This window comes from Eublepharis macularius, chromosome 18 (assembly GCF_028583425.1).
Source record: "Eublepharis macularius isolate TG4126 chromosome 18, MPM_Emac_v1.0, whole genome shotgun sequence".
Taxonomy (NCBI): domain Eukaryota; kingdom Metazoa; phylum Chordata; class Lepidosauria; order Squamata; family Eublepharidae; genus Eublepharis; species Eublepharis macularius.
The window spans coordinates 30940300-30963581 of record NC_072807.1 but is presented as its reverse complement, the minus strand read 5'-3'; the positions used below and the strand labels follow the sequence as shown (position 1 = coordinate 30963581).

The 23282-nt window shown below is 46.9% G+C and overlaps 1 protein-coding gene across 1 annotated transcript in view; it reads left to right on the top strand.

Moving 5' to 3' along the window:
• The first annotated feature begins 1022 nt into the window (after positions 1 to 1022).
• The window catches only part of TRIP4 (thyroid hormone receptor interactor 4), a 45742-nt gene continuing 23482 nt past the window's right edge, over positions 1023 to 23282 (top strand). Inside the window, exons 1-11 of the mRNA XM_055002962.1 lie at positions 1023 to 1130; positions 2771 to 2940; positions 3779 to 3915; positions 6506 to 6727; positions 7597 to 7675; positions 8107 to 8236; positions 9616 to 9831; positions 12664 to 12787; positions 14505 to 14692; positions 16865 to 16989; positions 20201 to 20292. Of these exons, the coding sequence (XP_054858937.1) occupies positions 1045 to 1130; positions 2771 to 2940; positions 3779 to 3915; positions 6506 to 6727; positions 7597 to 7675; positions 8107 to 8236; positions 9616 to 9831; positions 12664 to 12787; positions 14505 to 14692; positions 16865 to 16989; positions 20201 to 20292 (1569 nt within the window). The 5' untranslated portion in view covers positions 1023 to 1044. The remainder of the gene's footprint in view (positions 1131 to 2770; positions 2941 to 3778; positions 3916 to 6505; positions 6728 to 7596; positions 7676 to 8106; positions 8237 to 9615; positions 9832 to 12663; positions 12788 to 14504; positions 14693 to 16864; positions 16990 to 20200; positions 20293 to 23282) is intronic.

The window sequence follows — 23282 nt, the reverse complement described above, 5'->3', positions numbered from 1 at the left end:
CAAACCTTAGAGCCTGGTTTAACAGAGATATCCAGTCCAACAGAACATTATGTTTTCAGGTAGATATGCTTGTTCCTCTTATGGCATTTTTGACAACTATGGCTCCTTTCACACAATGCACTTTAGCAATCATTAGCAGCTGGTTTTCCCTCTGTGAAACAGGAAAATCCACTTGCAAACAACTGCTAAAGGACATTGAAAATGCATTATCCAGACTCTGCAGAAGCAACCTCCATTCCTTCAATCCGGCCCAGTGTTTGAGCCTGCCTATGTGCGCTCCAGGATTTGGTGTGGGCAGGAGAGGAGTTGTTGTTGTAACTACAGCTAGAGACGGAGGGGGAAGAAAGGGGGACTGATTAAAACTGTGTCTCTTTTGCAAACATTGTTGCCTCATTATTCTTATCGTCTGGCAACAAGGACATAGCACCACCCTGTATTTACTTGCAAGAGGAGGTAGGGACAGGGCAGGAAGACTTTCCACTTCGCCTTCTTGCAGCTGAGTGCGGCTTTTATAAATAACTCACAGTGCAATCCTAGTTTCAGGTGGGTAGCCCTGTTGGTTTGTAGCAGAAGAGCAAGATTCGAGACCAGAGGCCAACTTTTAACAGTGCAATCCTAAACAGAGTTAGTCCAGTTTAAGCCCAAATGAAATCAGTGGGTTCCCAGCGGAGTAATCCTTTTTAGTTTTGCAGCTGTTGAGAAGGCTCTCATAGAGCCAAGCTACAAGTGACGAGTGGAGAGCAAGTGAATGGCAAGTGAACTGGGATGAATACACGTGAGTCTGTTCTCTTGTCCCGCAAGTGTAATTCGCCACTTGCAGTTTGGCTCTGAGAAGAGGGGACGCTCCGGGGAAACAAGCGAACGTTTGCAACTTTATCGAGCCTCAAGCTCCGGGGAACGATGAAGCTCGGAACTATGGACTCAAGGTCTGGATTGCGAGCCGAAAGGAAAAGCGTGTGTCGCCCGGATTCCTCGGCTTTGGTGGAGGAGGTGCACCTGTTAATTCCTTCCCCCATCTCCGACCGGCAACCTGCCAGGGCGGCGATGGCGACGCCGGGGGGGCTTGTGGCTTGGTGTATGGAGCAGCTCCGTGGAGTCTTCGGGCTAGACGTGGGCGAGGAGCTGGTCCAGTGAGCAGCGGGGAGGATGGACGGGGAAGGCCCCGGGCTGGCGGGTCGGCTGGGCCACGTCGCCCAGCCTCTGTATCAAGTAGAAAGGCTGTCGGGGGCGGGAGGAGGCCGCTTGGGTGCCTTTTGCTTGGCCACAGCGCTCCTGGCTTGGGTCCCAGCGAGCTTTGCTGCCGAGCCCTCCTTCACCTGAGGCAGAAATTCAACCGATGAGGCAGGCTGATCTATTGAATTACTGCTAGTTTTCCAGCTATGAATTAGAAAGCGTGGGCGCTTTCCCAACCTCCAGGTGGGACCTGGAGTTCTCCCGGAATTGGGACTGATTTCCAGTCTACAGAAATCAGCTGCCCTGGATTTAGGTTGTCAGCTCTGGGCTGGGAAATTCCTGGAGATTTGGGGGATGAAGATTGCAGAGGGAGCTAATTTGGTGTAGTGGTTAAGAGCGTGGGACTCTAATCTAGAGGGCCAGGTTTGATTCCCCACTCCTCTGCTTGAAGCCAGCTGGGTGACCTTGGGTCAGTCACAGCTTCTTGGAGCTCTCTCAGCCTCACCCACCTCACAGATTGTCCTGAGGATAATAATAACTTTGTAAACCGCTCTGAGTGGGTGTTGTCCTGAAGGGTAGTACATAAATTGAATGTTCCTATTACATATTATTATAGGGCGGGAGTTGGGGAGAAGGGGGGGCTCTGGTGGGCATGATGCCTCACAGTCCACTATCCAAAGTTGGCATTTTCTCCAGGAGAACTGATTTCTGTTGCCTCGCAATCAGTTGTATCTCCAGGAGATTTCCAGCCACCACCTGGAGGTTGCTTCAGGTGTGGTGGCTGTGTAGTAGTAAAGTAAGGTTCAGGTTCAGTAGCACTTTGGAGACCTAGCTTGTCTTTAAAGTGCTACTGGACCCAAATCTTGCTCACCTGGAGGTTGGCAACCATACCTGGAGAACTTGGCCGTTTCAGAGGGTGGGCTCTGTGTAATCACGTCCCTAGTGTGACCTCTCCTCAGGCGTAACCCCCAAATCTCCAGGAATTTCCCAAGACAGTTGGCAGTCCTTATTTAGTACATTTTTTATTTCTGCCTTTTCTCCAAGGGTCCAGGGCAGGGTAGTATTGTTCTGTGTTCTTCCTTACAACAGCCTATGTGAGAATACAGCACACCCAAAGTCACCCAGCAAACTTTGTGGTAGAATGAGAGTTTGAACTCTACCAGAATATAGTCAAGACACTTTAAAGGCTATGCTGCAAAATATCCAGTCTGTCTCCCTTTCTAAAACAGTATGACAGAACCATAGTATTAGATGAGACTTTTTCACAATTAAAAGCCAGCAGACCAGCATACTTGACAGGTTTTCTGCATAGATGGCTACTATTTCTATAATATGCAGAGAATTAAAATAAATAGAATCTCATGACCAGCAGGAGGAACACAACTGACCAGAAGGTCCCTGACGAGTGGTTTGAAAACTGCTGTTGTAGTCTGTTACCTTCTTGTCCCATGCAGCCGTACACATTGCTGCTGTGCTACAATTGTTTCCTTGTGTAAATTGTGCCTCAAGAAGGAAGGTGAAGAACATCAGAAGAGAGAATATTAACTTTTGTTCTGTAGGAAAACTCTCCTATAAGCCTCTCCTCTGCCCTTTTCAGATACATCTTATCTATTGAGAATGAGGAGGAGATCCGGGAATACGTTGCTGACCTAGTCCAAGGGACAGATGGCAAGAAGAGAAAGTTTGTGGATGAGCTTGTAGCCAGATGGCAAAGGTCCTGTGAGCTCACAACATCTGACCCATTGCCTCTCTATCGGAAAAAAGATGGTAAGCGGAAGGGAAAAATCCGCAGAGCAGCTATTTATCTGTAATATAAAAACCAGTCCACTATTTATTGGAAGACCGCTGATTCCCATAGAATTATGTCTATGGAAAAAAGAATTAACTCAAACTTGAATTGGGTGTAGTTCCTGGCAGTGACTCCCTCGGGGCTGGGCTTTGAGGCCATACTGAAGAGTGCTGGTGGCAGGAGTGATGAGTTGAAAGTGTTTCTTATCAGCTCCATATCAGCAGATGAGTCTTAGCCTTGCTGGCATACGCTCAGGTAGATTTATTGAGAGTTGGATTGTCTTTATAACAATATGGAATGATAAATGATGGGATTTGTCCCTTTGTGATATTTTCTATTGTCTCACTTTTTTTGTCCATTGGAATAATTTTTTTTATGAAGGAAGAGCTCGGCTCCTCTCAATATTTCCCCAAGCTTTACTAGTATTCTCTTGGCTTACCTAGCAATTACGAGATGCCTACTGTACAGTCCTACTGTTACACCCTTCTACATCCATTGACGTCGATAGGTTTAGAAGGGTATAACTCTGCTGAGGATTGCACTGATAGAGCGACTGCTATTCCACATCTCTCTTTCCCACAGAGTTGAAGCAAATGGCAGCGTGTGACCTGACATCATTGTGCTTGCATGTTGCTCTGCATTTGTGGCTCACGGCCAGCAATGTGAGGCAGGGGTGTGGCTAAACAAAAGCGTGATGATGTCATTACCGAGCATTGTTGCTTACCTAGGCATTCCAAGGAAAGTGAGGGAAGAGACGCTGTTGTGGTCTTTCCCACTCTTCTCCTGTACAACCTTTATATGTTCCCTTCTATATAGATACGTTAGAAGCTCCTCGGTCAGGAGACCAAGCCAAGAGGGGACGGCGCAAAGGGAGGAACAAGCAGGAAGCACCGGTTCATATTGAAACCAATCAGCTGGTAGAGGAAGTAAAAACTCCGCTTGATTTAGCCAAGGTGGGTACGTTTGCTGTTTGCTTTGTGGGTGCTTTTTAAACTTTAAAAGAAAAGGTTTTGAAGGTAAGTTTTTACTGTATACTCTCAAAGCAGCCATTGTATTGTCAGTAAGGGGGATAGAGAGGGCGCAGCTGTTGCAAGAATCACAGATTCTCACCCTTTGTCATACTGGATTGGTAAGATGCACAGATGGCAAGCTGTGTTGGAGTCTTGTCTGTGATAGTCCACACATGACGAAGAGGTGTATTCGTGAGCATGCGCCAATCCCATTTATTCGTTCACATATACTGCTGTGTGCTAGATAAAGCCTGGGGAAGGTTTGTGCTTTCTTGCCCCCTCTTCCCTTGTATTCTGCAAGGTGATTAATTACTTGTTTGGGGGAAATTGTTGGCTTTTTTCATTGATTGGGCCAATGCAAACCAAGAATATATGGGACTTGCAATCTTGGTAGATGCATAAGCGCATGCTGTAGTTTGCTGCTTCAAATGTTTGCTTGAAAATTTCTTAGCTCATGACAGTTGCTGGATTGGGAGGGGGGCACATGTCTGTATCTCCTCCAGGCTCATTCATGTAGCATCCAGTTGTGACTTCAGAGTTACCTCTGACCCAGGCTTTTCTTATATGGATTTCAAAGAATTAGTATGAAAAGCTAAAGTAAAAAAGTAGTCCAGGTCATAGAATACACTGTCAGCTGTTTTCCTGGATATATTTTTTGCTAACGGTCATCCTTGCTTCATTTGTGCTCTGCCTTTCTTGCAGAGACTCAAGGCGAATTACAAAAGACGATACAATAAAACCAATGCAATAAAGTACAACAAAACTTCTTAGAAAAGTTCCACAAACATTAAAACAGTATCGCAATCCCTTTATAAAAATGCCTTCCTGAACCACTCCGTTTTGCCCATTCTGTAGAATAATAGTAGCGTGGAAGCTTTCCAGACCTCATCAGTCAGGCTGTTCCACCAGGTGGGGGTCAGAGCAAAGGATATTGGGGTACAGGCAAGCTGTGGGTCTTACCCATTTGCAGGGTTGAAATAAATTGTAGTACATGCAAAGTCAGGGTGTGCTGCCTGCTTTAGAGCTTTAAAGAAACCCAAGGCTGCGTAATCTATTTTATCTTAGTCCAGCTGTTTCACTGACTCCTTGTCTCAAGGTCTTTCTGGAGGCCTGTTCATATACTTTTCTCCCAGAAACCTTTCCTCCCCTTTTCGTAACAAGAGACAAACTTAGCTAATGTAGCAACAAAATAATGCACAGTAACTCTTTAACCCCAGGCTCATAGCCGTGTGGCTGAACAAGGTCTCCACAACTGAGATTCTGCAAATTACAGTTAATTGGTTCCGTTCATGTTAATTGCAAAATGAGTGCACTGCTCTTTCAGTTTGTTCAGATCCATTTGTAGGAAAAAAGATGTATAAAACATTTTTGGAAAGAAGAGAAGAACACTTACGAAAGTCTCAACAGGGCCATTGTGTGAAACCAAGTCCAGATTCCTACCGTAGCACATCTCTCTACCTACTTTTCTTTCCAACCACCACCCATACTACTCTCATCAGAGACTCCGGCCCTTGCATTGGAGACTCTCCAAATAACCAAACTCATACCATGTACTCCCTTTTCCTTTCCCACAGAAGAGTCTTTCCAACACATTCAGCTTTTAAATGCCATCTTCCTTTCACAAGTAGTCCACCGCTGGCCACCAACCTCCCAACAGACATAGACAGGCTCGTACATCAGTGTGGTTTGGTCGTAACAACAAACTGTGGTTTAGGCTAACCATGGTTTGAGTGCCAGGCAGTAGTTTATGTCCCAGACACACACACAAAACAAAATGTTGGCAATTGTGTGCCTTGCCCACCTTCTGCCGGAATCCTCTGCTGCTCTTCCAAGCTGCTCAGTCCTGCCCTCCCCTCTATATCATGTTCTTATCCTGCTCCAGGGGGCTCCGTGTAGTGACTGTGGTTCTTCTTTTATCCTCACAGCAGTCCTGTGTAGCTTAGGCTAATAAAGATTGGAACCCAGGCCTCTGCACTGCTAGTCCAGCACTCTGACCCCCCTACTTTTGTTGTCCCTTCCACATGAGCAGTGTCTTCCCATATAACTGCATTCAGTCACGAATGCTTTTAATATGATGGATGAAACACTTGTGCTGCGGCAGCAGCTCGCTTATCAGATCTCCAGGCAGTCATTTTCTTGAACTTGAAAGCAGTCCTAGTAGGTGGCTGGGAGGGGAGATATGGCTGAAGGAGGGACAGAGGAGCACTCGGGGAAGCTGCCAGAATGATTATTTCTCCTGCTTCACATTTCTTTCTCTTTTGGTTATTCAGCCTTCCCAAGTAGTCTTAAAACATGAAACCTGAAGGCACACTATACCGCTCTTTGTCCAAGCTGTGGTTTGTATACCAGCTACAATCCACTATTGTAGTCTGCTTTCAGGCCGTGGTTTGGTGGCTGTGTTTTTTATTTCACTCTGATACAAACATCCACAATCCTTATGTAAACCCCCCAAATGGCGAATCCTAGTTCGGCTGTTTCCTTTTCCAGTTGTTCCTTGAAACTTTTTTGTTTGTTTGTTTCTGTGTCAAATTAGGCCCAGGAGTTAAACAGCGGCAGCGGTTCCTCCAAGAAGAAGGCGAAATACGTCAGCTTGTACACGAAGGAAGGGCAAGACAAGCTGACTGTCATGCTCCCTGGGCGCCACTCATGCGAGTGCCTGGCCCAGAAGCACAAGCTCATCAACAACTGCCTGACATGCGGGCGCATAGTCTGTGAACAAGAGGGCTCTGGGCCTTGCTTATTTTGCGGCAATCTGGTACGCTACCGCCTTATGCTCGTGCCTTTTCTTTGCTTAGCTGTAACAGGTTCTGCACAGGGTCAGCTGTGATTAGTGGTTTCTTACTGCTCTGGGAAAAGGGACAAGATTTATTTCTTTTTAGCTTTGGATTTGTCCAGAGATAAGGAACTACTTTTCATCAGGCAGCTTTCCTGTCCCTGTTGTAGCCCTGCTTTGTGTATATCTGGAATCTAAGCCTTGACTTTTTCTCTCGGTATGCATTAGTCTTTCCCTAGTTATGCAATGTTTGTAATGATGAATTACCTTGAGAGGCCTTGCAAAACATAAGGAACCGATAAAGATCAGACCTTTGGCTGGTCTCTAGGTCCCTTCTGACAGTGCCATTCCCAAGCAGAGCGACTCCCTTATAAATCCAAGTCAAGAGACTTAGGAGGAGGGTGCGACTCTCCATAGGATTGTACTGTAGAGTAACCAGCTACTCTTCTTTGCGTGTCTTTGATGTTGCTGTCCACTGTTGTTGCATGTTGGTAAAGGCAGTAAGGACACATTTATTGAGAAGAGCAACAGTTCAGTGGTAAAGTTGTCTTGACCAGTGAGGAAAGGTAGGATATTAATATTTTAATTAATAAATAAACACTTGCCTTGCATGCAGAAAGTCCCAGATTGTCTCCTGATCTCCAGTAGTAGGCCTGGAGAAGACCTCTAAGCAATACCCCGGAGAACCGCTGCCACTCTGCTTAGGTAGGGTTGGATTAGGCTAGGGGAATCCGTAGGCTGACAGTATCCTACTGGTTCACACTCTCGTGCTTGTGCGTGAGGAGAGCCGCCTCCTAGTTGTTCAAGCAGCTTATTCTCAGACCCGTGCTCTTCCTTTTCCCCCCGCACAGGTGTGCACAAAAGAGGAGCAGGACATCCTGCAGCGTGATTCCAACAAAAGCCAGAAGCTGCTGAAGAAACTCCTTGGAGGTTCGTACCTCTTATGAAAGTGAGGGTGGGTTCCCACACCATCTTATAAAGTTTTAAAATGAAGTGATCCTGTCTTACAAATGCCTAAAAGGGTGCTGAAAATATCCAGTTTGCAAGGCTGCCATCCCCCTCCCCGCCGCCCCGCTTTGCAGGCTCCCAACTTGTGCAAGGGTCAGTTCTTCATTCGGCTCCAAAGCTTGTTGAGTGACCTTGGGCCGGTGATGCCTGTGTCCATTCACTCTTGCTCAGTGGGATGGTCATGAGGATAAAATGCAGGAACAGAGAACCATATATGCCATCCCCAAGCTGCTTTGGAAGAAGGATGGGATAAAACGGAGCTATTACATGCTGTGCGGTCCATTCCAGGCAAAGTGGGCTTCCCTGTTGGTGTGCCCAAAGCAGACCATGAGTTGCACCTCTTTGCCTCCCAGGCACTGAAAATTCCGGGAAGGTGGAAGACAGCAGCAAGGACTTGCTTCCCCGTCAAGAGGCTCGGCTCAAGGCAGGTCTGGAGATGGCAGTGAAACACAAGGACAAATTGCTGGAGTTTGACAAAACAAGGTACTGAGCGTGACTTGTCTAGATAACAGTAGGTGGCTGGAGGCGAAGGAGCTTTTCTTGTAGGTTAAGGCCTCTGGAAAGCAAATGTTCAGTTTTCATTCCTGGCCGCTGAGCCTTGCAGTGGCTCTTTCTGTTTAAAGCAGGCGTGCTTCGGTTTCCCGATGAGCAGGTTGCTTTCGAAGGAAAACCTGGAGAACTTTTCCTAAAGCTTTGACCTGAGGTGGGCCTCTGGCTCACTGCTAGAATCATTGGCTCTACCTAGACTTGGCTGATAGCAGGATAGCTCTGGAAATGGGGCACACGTTGGTTACCCAAACTGAGAAAACAAGGCCCTGGGTGTGCATACGGGGCCACGGTCCATTGCCTGAGTTCTTGTTTGTAGACACAGATGTTTAAGCGAAGTCTCTTCTTGATCTCTTATGGAACATATATATCATTAGATGGTTGCTCCATCCCAAATGAGTATTGTCTTCTCTCTCATTGGTTCTGGAATTCTTGGTTCTGGTTCTTTGGAGGAGATGCCAGGAACTGAATGCAGCACCCTCTGCATGCCAAGTGGGAATTGTACCACTGAGCCCCGGTTTCTTCCAGATCAACACATACTCTTCACTCATGGTTTGTTCCTGTGACCACCTTGCAGTGAGGCGGGCCGTGGACCCATTGAGCCCTGTATTTTCTGTCCAGACAAGCGGCAGCTCAGTTCTCCAGTGTCTTAGGTCTTTTCTAGCCCTTAGATGCTTCATGAAGAGATTCTGGGATCGGAACCTGGGACTTCCTGCATTCAGAGTGTGTTCTGGGCCTCTGGGGTATGAGCCCGTGCCTTAGGGTGGGGGGAGGCAACACGTATATCCTCCCTCACTTCTCAGGCGGAAGTTGCAGCTGGATTCGAACTGGTGGCTCCTGCACAGGAAAGGACAAAGTAACTGCCAAACGCTCCACCAAGCTGGCAAGCTCGTCCTTCTAGAAAGCCAGGTTTGACTTAGTGTTCCAGGCAGTGCCTGTTTATGAAAAGTGTCACTGTACAATACGGCAAGAAGAAAGCTTAACAGGTGTAGAGCCTTCCAACCTCGCCATTGAAGAGCCTGATCTGAGTTTCCTCCCTGCTAAAGGCTCCCATTCCAATCGTTGCATTTGTATGCAAGAGCAGGTGTGTGAATAGGCTTCCTTTAATTGTTTTTAATATTTTGTATATACTTGTATTTTACTGTTGTTTACTGCTTGGGAAACCCTAAGTTTGGGTGGAAAAGCAGCATACAAATGTTTTGAATCAATAAAAGCTGTTGCAAGATCGGTAAGCCGTTCTCAAGGGCTGTTACTGAAACCATGGCCCCGGATGGGCTGCCTGGCACCCTCCTTCTCTTTTTGTTTTTGTTTGTTAGTGTGCGCCGCACTCAAGTGATCGATGATGAGTCGGACTACTTTGCGACAGACTCCAACCAGTGGCTGTCAAGGCAGGAGCGGGAGGCACTGGAGAAGAGGGAGAAGGAACTGCGGGAGTTGCGGCACGCCTCTCGGCTCTCCAGGAAGATCACCATTGACTTTGCCGGGCGGCAGGTCCTGGACGAGGACAGCAGCTTGGCAGAATATCACAGCAAGTGAGGACTGAACTGTTGAAAATATCTCTCAGCCTGCCTTTCTCTTAACCCAGGACGATAAGATCAAAACCTAGAATATTTATTTCTTTCCTTCATTTATATCCCGCTTTTCTCTTTCTCTTGGTGGCGTACAACATTGTCCCCTTCTCTGTTTTATCATCCCTACCACCCTATGAAGTAGGTTAGACTAATAATAACAACAACAGCACTTATATTCCGCTCTTCTAGACAGATTAGTGCCCCACCCAGAGCAATGAACAAGTTAATGTTGTTATTATCCCCACAGTACAGCTGGGGAGCTGTGCTGAAAGGAGTGGCTTACCCAAGGCCACCTACTGAGCTCATGGCTGTAGTGGGATTTGAACCAGTAGAGTGCTGATTCGCAGCCGAACCACTTAACCACTGTGCTACAGCAGCTCTAAGAGGCCCAAGGTTACCCAGTGAGCTTTCATGGCAGAGCAGACGTTTGAACCTGGATCCCCCAGATTCTAGTACAACACTCTAACCACTGCTTCATGCAGATGTACATTTTAAACAGAATTTAAAACCAAAATTAATACAATGGCCATACATTTAACCACCCTAGGGTCCAGCAGTTTAACCATACTGCTGTTTTAATCCCAGCCGCTACTCAGACTTCCCCAAGTGACCTCTTACACAGTTCTGTTTTACCACCTGGGTGAAAGATTGAGAAGGCGTGAGCCCAGACAGAAGCTGATCAAACTCTGGCAAGAGAAGGGATGAAAAGGAGCTCCTGCTGCTGCATTGGCTACATGCAGAGGGAGGCCTTTCAGGAATGGGGGTCCCAAGATTTAGGATGCTTTGCAGAGAAGATACGAAGGGGTAATAACCAAATGAGAAGGGCATTTGCTTTCTGTTTTGGTGACAGCACACGTGTTCAGTGGTGTGGTTAGACTCTGGACTCTCCTTCACAAGATCTAATTGATTTGAGAGATGCAAGTACAAGGAAAGCTTCACAGGTGCTGAATTCCTCCCTGGCTCAGATGATGAACCTGAGCTAATTTTCCCTCTTCTGCTCCACCTCAGTTTATCTGCCCTATCAGTGGGAAGTGATGTGCTCGCAGCAGGAGGCAGCTGGGAGGGAGGAGAACTCTTTCTTTCTCTTCTTCTTCTCTTAACCCCACCCCAACACATTGTGGGAATTACAGTTCCCCGAAAGCAAATGTCGGGCAGTCTGGGAACTGCTATTCCCAGGAGGTACTTGGGGGGGGAAAGGAAGTGGAAGGATAAAGAAAGGTGGGTTGGTAGGAGCTCACCCATCTTTAGCTACAGCCTGCCTTTGGGGAGGTACCTGGGCCAGACCCCTGGACTTTTGACCCCAGAGTCCAGTCCTGGCAGTACCATTATGTGCATTCCTTTGGAGGACGCTCTGCTTGTGAGCCAGTGTCTTCTCCTGTTCCATCCGTCCCTCTTCTCCCCCGCCCCCATTAGAGCACACAGAAATGGAGCTTCTGAACATCCAATTTACTCTTAGTATTTATGGCCCGTTCCCTGCTCCCTTCTCTTCTGTGATGCCGCAGTCAACTGCACAGGCAGCAGTCAACTGCACAGTCAACTGCACAGGCAGGGAAAAAGGAACAGGAACAGATGCACCTCCCAGGAGGTAGCTTCCTGCATCTGCTCCCCGTGATGAATGTAAAAGCCTGAAGTGAAGCAAAACAGTGTCTGAATTGTGGAGCCGCAGGGATTGAGCAAAGCGGTCCAGCACATCCTAAAAGCACCGCACAGAAATATGTTCCGTTCCTTTCAGGGGTGTGCACAGGTCACATTGAAGTCTGAAGTGTCAACTGCGACCTCGTGTCTGAAGAGCACCATTGGGCTAGTCCATAGATGCCTTCCTTGGCCCTCTTCCCCTTAAGACACGAGAATAAAGGAATTGTTTTCATGGATCAGGTCCAGATCTCTCAGGCCCTGCCTTCTGTCTTCCGATACCAATGAATCGAAGCTGCAAAGCTCAGGAGCATTGTGCAATGGAGACAACCCCCTTCTGGTCCCAGCTTATGATAACCAGAGGTGCATTGTCCCAAGACTATGTAGCCTTCATGGATGGCGGCAGTTGATCCACCATGAATGGTCTTTTTCACTTTTTCCTCAAACAGCTTTTCCTATTGGGGTGTTCTGGTTAACTTGGGTAACCGGTTGCATAACATTTCCAAACTCTGCCTACTTGTCCTGGTTTCCAGCTTTGGACCCTAAGATTTTCATTTTGGGGATTGTTTCGTTTCCTTTGGGCCGCGTACTCAAGGCAGCGGTGGGTCTTTTCTGCTCCCAAATTAATGCTGGGCCTGCAAAATCCCAGGTGTTATGGTGGGCGCCTAGACATTTCGTTGTGCCACCTAATAGTTTTTGTGGTGGCAGTAACTAGAAAATATCGTCATACATAAACCTGAAAGATGAAATATGAGTCTGGCTGCTAAATTTTTGAACTGCCTTCTGTTCCCAAATAAAATTTGTCCAGGCCTGCATTAATGGCGCCAGTTGTTTGTATTGTTTTTATGGTTTTTAAGATATGTATATGGTTTTAATTATATGATATGTTGTTAGCTGCCCTGAGCCTGTTCACGGGAAGGGCGGGGTATAAATTTGATTAAACAAACAAACAAACAAATAAATAATGGCCAGCAGGTCTTCAGATTGCCTAAGGGGGATCATCCACTTTACTAGTCCTGTTACCTGAGCTGCCGTTTCCCTTGAAGATGCCACATCGGTACCCTTCACAGGCAGAATCTATCCATTAATATACTATAACATAGGGTGAAAGTTGGTGGGATGATTTGCAGAGAATGTGAAATGGGTTGTTTGTCCTTGTAGACTGGATGAAACTATCGAAGCTCTTCACAGAGGTACCTTGACAAAGCCGAGACGAGGCACTGAAGAGAAATATGATGAGCCAGGAGTCCTGGTGAATCCAAACCTTCTCCAGCCAGCTCCTGTGGTCAGTACTTCTCCCTCCCTCTTTAAAAAAACGTCCCCTCCTTACCAGAAGCTGTTGCAGTTCAGTGGCAGAGCGTGTGTTGGTGCGTAGAAGGTCCGAGCCAGAACTCTCAGGCGTCTCCAGTTAGGAGGATCTCACCCATGGTCTGACTCAGTAGCATCAAATGCCCAAACTCTAGAGCAGTGATACTCACTCAGTGGCTCGGGCACCATGTGTGGCTCTTTGACATGCCACTTGTGGCTCTTCTGGGCACTGGTTTCCAGCGTGGCACCTGCCCCACATTTCAGGAAAGCGGCTAAGGCCCTTGCTTGGTGGGCCTTGCGTAGTAGCAGCGGAGTTTATTGCAAATAGACCGTTATCATCTGAGACTAAAAAGTAATACATGAGACGCAAATGTTAACAAAAAACATTGATCAAAGTAATGATTGAAAACTAGATAAAATGGAATGGAGTTAAAACTCCCAAACCCTGTAAGTGCAGGAAGATTAATAACTGTTTGAACATCAACGTGGGACTTGTGGTTGACAGGTGATTCCCTCCTTGAAACAATTGCCGCCAGAAGAATGGGTAAGCTGTGAGCCTCCCTGAGATGCAGGCCTGGCCTCATGCCAGAAATGGAAGGAAATGCAGCTCTTTTGGTTGATGATAATTGTGAATATGGCTTTCTGTGAGCCACGGTGTGAACGTCGCTGCTCTAAATAATGTAGCATTTCCCTCTCCGATGAAGTTTAGGATTAGAAGAGGGGAAGATCAGTTATGATTCCTTCTCCATCCTGTTCTCTGCAGCAGACAACATTCTCTCCCCCTCAGGAGGGAGTTGTGAATACAGCTATCCTCTTCCCCCATCCGTAGTTCCCTCCCCACCCTCCAGCCCGGGAACCTTGCTGCCACTTGTACCTCTTCCATACTCCCCAGTCTCCTCATTCTCATCCTGTATCCAATAGCTGGGGGAAGGGGAAGATGGGATGGGGCTGCAATTTTAATTTATTTTTGTTTCTACATGCCTAGTTTTACATGCACACACAAAACTCTCTTCTAGTTTGCTTCTTGTTCAGTTTCTTAATGCTGTTTGGGAATTGATTTCGCTACTACAGACTAACACGGCTAACTCCTCTGGGAATTTCACGTCACTCTATAGACAAAACCCCTTTTGAGAGCTGCGAATGCTGAGGCTTCTTGCGCTGTTATGTTGGAAAGAATCTTGAGCAAATGTTGCTGGTGGTCATCGAGGCGTGGGATTCCTTTGCAAAATTCTCCCTGGCGCGTCTTGTTCAGCATGGCTAATGTCCCCCTCTTTCTGTTGATTTGTTGTGTACTAATGTTTCCCTCTGCATCTCAGCCTGTCTCAGTTTTGCTTCTTCTGAGGAGGTAATCTAAGAGCAGACTATGTGATTGAGATCAGAGGCGCTTTAGAATTCGCCTCCCTTCGGGCAGGGGCAACACAGGGCCTGTTTCTTGCTTCAGATATTTGGCTGTCCTGAGGCCGTCCCAAATGAGCTTTCCCACCCTCTGCTTTGCTTGCGGGCAACTGAGCTGTGATGCCACCCTGCACTGACAAACCCCAAAATTGCAGAAACTGTCAACGCTGCCTGTTTTTGCACTTGGAGGTGACCAGAGAAGGATTAAGCCTTCTGTTCGTGTGCATGTGTGCGATTTTGGATTTTTAACTCTTTTTTAAAACTTTTTTTTAACTTTTTTTTTTTTTGGTGTGCTGAAGTGGGTGGACCAAACTGGCTTGCTCAGCCACAGGAAAATCAGCCCTTCTACGGAAACCAAGAATGAGGCCGACTTGGAAAGGAACCGCTTACGGATTCAAGACCGGGAGATACAGGAGATCTCAGACAATGGCTTGTGCCTCAGCATGCATCAGCCGTGGGCCTCACTGCTGGTCAAAGGGATTAAACGGTAAGCAAGGGCTTGCAAGGGAGAGCACTTACACACCAGAATGCTGCTCCTTTGGGGGATTCCTGAGCATGTACCGAAGGGATCCCCACCCCTCTTTCCTCAGGGCGCCAATTTTCTTCTGTGCTTGGAGGAGCCCAGGGTTGCCAGAAACCCTACAGGTTGATTTCTGTCCACCTCGTAAAAATACAGTTTGCTCGTGCTTTATGGAGAACGTTTGTATAAATGTTTTGATCCAACCCTGATCACTGGTATATTAAAACACAGGTACAAAACACTCAATGCAGCAGGTGTCTTATATAAATAACACAGTCAGAGAATGGTTTAAAACAATCTAGAGCAGGTTTTCTAAAAGCAGCCCCCCCCCCCCCACTCCTCAAATAATTATTCTGCCACGTGTCAGGGGGAGCCTAAGGTTGTATGTAACATCTTACTGATTTTGTGCCACACATATCCAAGGCACTCAAGGCAAAACAATCAATTAAAATATGGTGGATACTAATTAAGGCCAGAGCACACAAGTGTATATATCCCAGTCCCCCACTTGCAACTTTATTGGCTGTTGCTATCCCCAGTTCTATAGTGGCATACAAGTTATGGAGTAGATTCTTCCAATCATACCCAGTTTGTATGGTGGTTAAGAGCGGCAGGACAATAATCCGGAGAGCCAGGTTTGATTCTCCACTCCTCCGCTTGAAGCCAACTGGGTGACCTTGGGTTAGTCACAACTTCTCAGAGCTCTCTCAGCTCCACTCATCTCACAGGATGATTGTTGTTGGGATAATAATAATAATAACACTTTGTAAACCGCTCTGAGTGGGTGTTAAGTTGCCCTGAAGTGCAGTATGTAAATCGAGTGTTACTCTGTTATTAAGAATGTGGCACATCCTCCAATCATATTTATTTCTGAACAGGTTGTTTCACAGAGGCGTGTTTTATGCTTATTTTGACCCAGGTGTGCTGGTTTCCAGCCCTTAGAAATTAGAATCTCCTATATTGAGCATTAGGGGTCACTGTTTTCCTCTCTTCTTAACCTGAAGGGAAAATGCCTTAGAATACCCTGGCTGTGTCTTATGCCGGAATATTCAGTCTCTTTAGATGCTACTGGACTCCTACTGTATCTTACTGGATGTGTAGTCTAAGATGTCTGACTTTCTGTCCAAATACTGAGTGTTTTAGTCCTGCTACAAAGTCAAAAGAGTCTTGTTGGATCCCTTTTAACGGATGTATTGTAGTATCAGCTTTGGTGGGCTTCAGCTCACTTTGTCTGCTGCGTGGAAAGTGAATTTTTCAGTCATCAAGGTTTTTATACACTGAGAGAGGAAGGGGTGGGGTTTAAAAATTGTGAGCAATGTGAGTTAAAAGGGCCTAGTTTTTGATATTCAAAAACATACAGAGAAGCACAGCAGCCGTTTGTGGCAGTGGTAACTGGTGACAACAGAGACTACTTAGGATTTTAACACCTGCGGAGAGAGAGAATTTGTCAGACTTCTTGAACTCCAGGCTTATCCTCTCAAACGTATTCATGCGGATGATGTTATTAGGTCCTCCTACACCTAGGGCTGTCTGGATGCCAGCATTGATTTTTTGGATTTATTTTTGAGGTCCAGTCCAATGTGGAGTGCTGGCCCTGGCCCGAGGAAGCCTAAGTTCCCACTACTGTTTAGCCATGAAACAGGCCCAGAGGCCTTGAGCCAGTCGCCATATCTTGGCCAAAGAGACCTCACTCAGTTGTGGGATGCTGACTTGGACTTTTGCTGTTGGGAGCTTCTTGAAGGAAAGAGAGAATGAAAACTTGAAGTGTACATCCTTGCTTTTCTCTGTCACCATCCCTGGGACCATGGCTGGGGTCTAACCAGATCGCTCAGCCGCGTTTGAAGCCATTGTGTACCTTGAGGAGCCTTGCCTCAACATAAATGGGTCAGTAGAGGAGTATTTTTAAGTTGGGGAGGTTTCCTTCCACTGAAGAAAGGGTTCAGCCTCAGTAGAGTGGAGTGGGTAGACTATAAACCACTTTTTGAGGTAAAAGTTCTTGCCCTTCCCAAAGCATAGAGCTTGGACACCGGGATTGCAACTAAAATGTTCCCTTGAACTTTGAGATGTGGGGCAGCCTCCTAGAAACTGAACTTGTTTCTGACCCTCTCGTGCCCTTCTCTCTCTCTCCTCTCTCTCTAGGGTAGAGGGCAGGACTTGGTACACAGCGCTCAGGGGTCGCCTGTGGATAGCAGCTACCGCCAAAAGACCTTCCCCTCAGGAAATCTCTGAAGTGGAGGCCAGCTACAAAGTACTGCTTCAGAAAGGTGAGCCTTCTGCTGGCTCCTTTACCTGAGCTGGAGTGCTAGATGAGGTTCAGGGGGAAGAATGAATGAGGCTTCTGGGCTGCACATTGAACGGAAACAGTTACTGCAAATTTTTCCCAGTATGAGCTTTTGCAGACTAGAACCCACTTCGTCAGTTGCGTGTAGCAGGGTCCTTACTTGATGGGCATGTATACGTATGAGATGATGAAGGGGCAAAAGGAAGTCATAAGCCACAGGGTCAAAGGGTCATGAAATGCAGGAAGTCTAGCATGCGACTGCAACAGATGGCCACGGCTACCCTTCTGGAAACACTGCAGCTTGTGACTTCTCCAAAAAGCTCCCTTTCCCCGTCTCTCGTTCATGATGCGCGCTCCGCCTCTGAGTGTTGAGCTGTTCCAAAATGAAGCAGTGCTTCAGAAAAATGCCACCTCGAACATCTGATTTGCATTCGGCGACAGAACAGTCGCTTAGAAATAATATACAAGGAAGTACAGTAAAAATTCAATTCAAGGGCACCTCCCCCCCCCTGCTTCCAGACAATGAGGGCGGGCGTACTTTCTGTTCCTCTCTGCCCTGCTTCACTTTGGTAATATCTCACTGTCGAAAGTGTTTGGGGGCAAATGATGGCAAGGCCGTGACGCTTCTGTCGGACTGAATTTCTGAAGCCCTGGGAAACAAAAGTCATGTGCATTTTGGTTATCGCAGCCTTTCACCTCATCTAATGATTCCTGTCTGTCTGACTGCTCGCAGGGATTATTTTTGTGTAGCTCTGTGCTGTATTTAACTGGGAAATAGACTTGGCCTCTGTTTAGGGAAAGCCGATTTCCTTATGCTGCAAGTAGAAGCTAAGTTTGCCAGACAAAAAGGGGCGATCGGTACTGAAAGATGCGCTTCTCCTGTGAACCTGGGCAGATCATGAGAGGGAGGGCAGGAAGGGTTACATCATTGCTTAGTTCTTGTGGCCCCTTCTTGTGGCCCCCAGGGTAAGGCAGATCACCACCTTGGGGTAAGGTAGCAGTTTTCCCCAGGCCGGTTTGGCTAAGGATCCTGATGGTGTTTTGCCACCTTCTGGGCATGGGGCAGGGGTCACTGGGGGTGTGGGGAGGGGAGGTAGTTGTGAATTTCCTGCATTGTGCAGGGGGTTGGACTAGATGAGCCTGGAGGTCCCCTCCACCCCTATGATTCTTCCATATACAGTTCTGCCCTTAACGGCATTGTTCAGTTTGCTGGTTTAAAAACATTCTATAGACCAAAAGGGGAATTCCTAGAATATTGTTAAGAAAGTAATTCCATCCTTTTGTTAACGAAAAGGTCTTCATTTGAGTGATGATCTCGGGCTTTTCTGTTTAGGAAAAAAGATGGCTAAGGGGGAAATGATAGAGGTTTATAAAGGGGATAGAGGGAGTTTTTTGTCCCACTCCCATAATACTACAGTTTGGGGGGCAACCATTGAAGGTGTTGGACAATAGGTTCAGGGCAGACGAAAGGAAATGCTCCTTTACTCAAACAGTAATTCAATCATGGCCTTCACTGCCGGTCAGTGGAGCGATGGCCGTGAACATAGATAGCTTTAAGAAAGTCATGGCAGCTGAGTTCACCAGTGGCTACTAGCCATGGTGACTAAAGAGAACCTCCACAGCTAGAGACAGTTGACACCTGAATGGCAGTGCTAAGTTGGCAACATCAGGGGAAGATCTTGGCCCCAGTGCCCTTTTTTCTGAACCTACAGGCCCATTGGTTGGCCATGGCGTGAAGCAGGATGCTAGAGAAGATGAACCACTGGTCTGATCCAGTGGGGCTCTTCTTAGGTTCTTATGAACTTAAGTGGAAAGAAGGAAGGGAAGAGAATCCATTTAGAAGTGATGTTTTGAAGTGAACTCTTATCACCTACAGGAGAAATATTTTGAACTATTGCAGTTGAGGCTATCGTGCCTATAAGGATTAGAGCCACCGCCACCCCTGCCTACTCAAGGCTGGAAGGAGGAGAGGCAGGCTAAGATGCTGGCAGCAGGGGAGCACGCCCACTGTGAAATATCAGTTGGGCCTTGAGCTCCACTCCCCTAAGGGTTACACCCACAAAACAGCCAAAGAATCGGAAATCTTGCAGCAAAGGGCATGCAAGGCATAGCTGTTGTTTGGTGTCATGTCTGAATTGAGAAACAACCTGAGCACGCTTCCTTCCTCTGGCTGTTGCATATCCTCTGGACGCCACTGCACAGCAGAGACAGGAGAAAAATTGCAAATGCGTCAGGATAGCAAAGCAGAGAAGCATGGTGCTAAAAGCACAGTCTTCCATCCAGAGGCTTTAACCGTGCCTTCAGCCCTCAGCTGCGAGTAGCACAGATTCTGGTTTGAAGTGGCAAGTTAGCCCCACGTTGGTCCGAAGCAAAATCCAAACACTCACATAATTGTGTGTTTCAGCTTGGAACAGGACTGACCAAAACAACACCCTCCCAAAGGTGCAGACTCTAGTTTGGTGTCTGAATTGAGCTGTAGTGGTTTGATACAATATGAACTATGCGTGGTAAATTCTCATCACATCACAGAATCTGGCTTCTTGAGAGCTCTGTGTGTGTGTGTGTGTGTGTGTGTGTTGTGAATACAAGGCTTATGTTCTTACAAGCATGGAAAAGTGCTTGAATAGACATGTACCGCTTCAAGGCTTTCCTGCTCCATCCAGTCTCGTCTTTCAGCCTTGCCTCCCCTTTTGTTTGTTTTTAATTTCCCTTTCCATCTCACTTTTGACCAAATATGGGAAATCCTACAAGGATTCAAATACTAATCTGAATACGTTGTTCAAGTCGCATAAAATGTGCTCTGAATACCAAGGTGTGCTCTAAGTATTCTTCTTGGCAGACCGAGTCATAATATTTGATCTTTTGCTTAGCCGTCCCCTTAACCTCGGGCAGATCCATGCAGCATGAGTCGGAAGTCCATTAATGAAACGGCACAGAGAGACTCGGGTCTTCAGGTCACGCAGAAGAATGATTGTCTGGGCTGGGGGAGTGGAGGGGGAGAGCATAACTAGTGCTAGGCAATTCTTTCCCAAGCCAGTGTATGTTTTTGTTCAAAGCCAAGAACAATCGAAAGGGCCTATGGAGAGAGTGCACGAGAGGCAGCGGCAGGCTAATCAGGACCATGTGGAGAATGGCAGGGCCCCAGGGTCACGTGCTCAAGCTTGCCTAATAATTTTCTCTCTCGCTTGCCGTAGATTTGGACTTCCCTAAAGATTATCCCTCTGGCTGCCTCCTTGGCTCTGTGGACTTGATTGACTGCTTGTCACAAGAGCAATTTCGGGCAGAGGTAAGTGGTAAACAAAAAGCTGCTGGATTTGGGGATTGACGGGGCTGACAAGCAGGTGGTTTTGCTGGCCTCAGCAAATATGAAGCCCCCCCCCCCCTTTTCAGTATGGAACCATTGTTCTGTTTTGTTGCGTTCAGGCAACGGTGAAATTCTGCTGCCTGCTTTGAGATCTTTCCCGATTAAGGGTACTTACCTCCAGAAGTGGATGGAACAAAAAGGAGGGAGTCATTGAGTGGGGAAGTTGTGGAAGGCCAAGACCAAGACCAGGGGTCTTATGGGGAAGGAGCTGGCTTCTTTCCTTTTCCCAAGGACTTCCCAAATTGCAGATTTCCCCCCTGATTTTTATGAATGAATGGAGCAAAAATTCATGTCTCTGGAGTGAGTAGAGAACACTGCAGTTTATATACTGTGTGGGGAGGGGATCTGCCCCAAAAGGCTGGGCTTTGGAGGGCAACGAGGTTTCCCAAGAGTTTATCCGATAACCCTGCTGCTTTTCAAATCTTGCCACCCCAAGCAACTTCCTGTAATTCCAGTTGGATCAGGCTGGTGTAGCTAGCTGTCTTCCTAGAGACCTTCAAGACACAAACTCAAGGTTTAAATGAAAGTGAGAAATCTTTTTACTTGCTGCTTACTTAATTACTTAGTTACTTCATTTTATACCCCACCATTGTCTGCAATGGAGACCCTAAGCGGCTTCCAGTTTGGTATAGTGGTTAAGAGCACGGGACTTTAATCTGGAGATTCCCCACTCCTCCACTTGAAGCCAGCTGGGTGGCCTTGGGTCCATCACAGCTTCTCTGAGCTCTCTCAGCCCCACCCACCTCCCAGGGTGTTTTGTTGCGGGGGGGGGATAATAATAACATACTTTGCAAACCACTCTGAGTGGGCGTTAAGTCATCCTGAAGGGCGGTATATAAATCTATTGTTATTGTTAATGTTGTTCCATTGTTGTCCTCTCCTCTGTTTTATCCTCACAACAAAAAGCCAAGAGAGGGTGCCAGGCCTTACAGTCACTCAGTGAGTTTCCGGGGCAGAAGGAAAATGGAAACCGAAGTCCCCCTGGGTCTTAGTTAGACTTGCTTACTTCCTTACTTGGTTTGTAGCCCACCTTTCTTGATGAGACTTAAGGCGGATTACAAAATAAAACAATTCAGTCAGACAGCACGAGCAATACAGGGCTAGGTGAGAGAGTGTGATTGGCCCAAGGTCACCCAGTGAGCTTTCATGACAGAGTGAGGATTCGAACCTGGGGCTCCCAGATCCTGCTCTGACACTCTTGGCCACTGCACCACACTTGGCCAGTTGTGGCAGAAGACTCTTCAGGCTCTTCTTGGGTTGATTTTGGGCGGTCGCTAGTGTGTTTGATTGAGACCAGGAAAAAAAAATCTGTATTACTTTTTAAGCCTCACATGCAGAACGGCCACCCTACCTCTCCGATCTGTCTCTGTACTGACTCGTATCTGTTTTAACAAAACCAGGCAGAGAAATCCCTTTCCGAGCCACTGGTTGGTTGGTTGTTAATTTACAGAGCCAGCTGTGGCGGGGCCATCACGCCGAGGAGATTTGCAGAGGCAGGGAGGGTGATCTTGTTAGATATAAAAGGGGCCGTGGAGGCCCGCTGTCCATGTTTGGTAACATTCCATTTGGAAGATGATTCTTCTCTTGCACAGCCCTCTGATCCCCAAAGCTTCTCTGCAGTCCACAAGCGCACACCCCATCCCGGTGGGCAGCTCCCTCGTAGGGAGGTTTGGGGGTTGCGCTTTGGATTGGCCAGCCGTATCCCTTCTGCACCCTACTTCAGAATGGCTGGATTTGAAACAAGTGTGCTGCGGTGTGTGGGGAGGAGGGAAGAAGAGCTTCAGTCATCATGAGATGTGCTTTTCTTATTGGTTATGACTCATCCATGGGTTTCATTATTATTACTTGTCCTACAGGGGCTTTGGGCCCACGGATCCATCCCTTCTTTGCACATGGCTACAAGTTTGCTGTGCCAGGTTCTTATATATATTTTTTTAAGTCAGTTGCTTTGATGCAAGGTATTAGGACACAGGAGCTCAGACTGAAATACAGGTTGACATGTTGCTATGACCTCCTCTGGGACTCAGATAGTCCCGTCCCCCGCTTGGCAGAAATGCCTTGCCCCAGCTATTCTTACTTAGCTATCATGGTTTACCAAGCGGGGGGTTTATGTTGAATGGTAATCCTTGATGACCCAGAAATCCAGGGTTACCATGCAAGCGCCTCTCCTTGTGTATGGAGTTGTTCCTCTCTCACACATGGTATTAGATATATATGAATCTCATAATTGTGGAACAGATGCATAGACTATAAGCGGTTCATGCCCGTGGCTTTTAAAAACAAGCAAGGATAATAGATCATCTTTGGAACGGAGTGTCAAACCAAAGCCGCCTGACATCTTGACTATCAGCAGGCAGCTCCTGCTGGAGAAATTGAATGTCAGATCAAGCCAGCCGGCTGCACGCGCCTTCTCAGGCAAAACGCAGAAGTCTGTAATGATGCGAATCTCTGTTTGGTACCCAAGCATCTTTATGCTGATCCAAAACTGGGCTGTTGGATTTATACAGAGGCAGTACAGCCCTCCCTGCTGATCTACACCCGTCGGATTTCTAAAAGACTTGTGTGCTTCTTAGGTTGAAAATGGTGGCATCCTTGTTCTTCCTGAATATAAGGTTGTCTCTCTTCCTTTCATTTCTGTATCATATATAGCACGAAGGAGAAATACGTCTTTTCCAGTTAACTTCCTTATGTATGCCCACATTGGTATATGTTGTTTGCCCAGCTGCTATTTATAAATATCAAAATAATAATAATGGTAATATTTGATTTATATACCGCCCTTCAGGACTAGTATAGTTATTTAAATAATATTAAATATTAAATAATATAATGCTGATTGCCACTTTGAGGTCAGGAAGCAATTTTCCCCAGGCCAGTTTGGCCAGGGATCCTGGAGGTGTTTTGCCACCTTC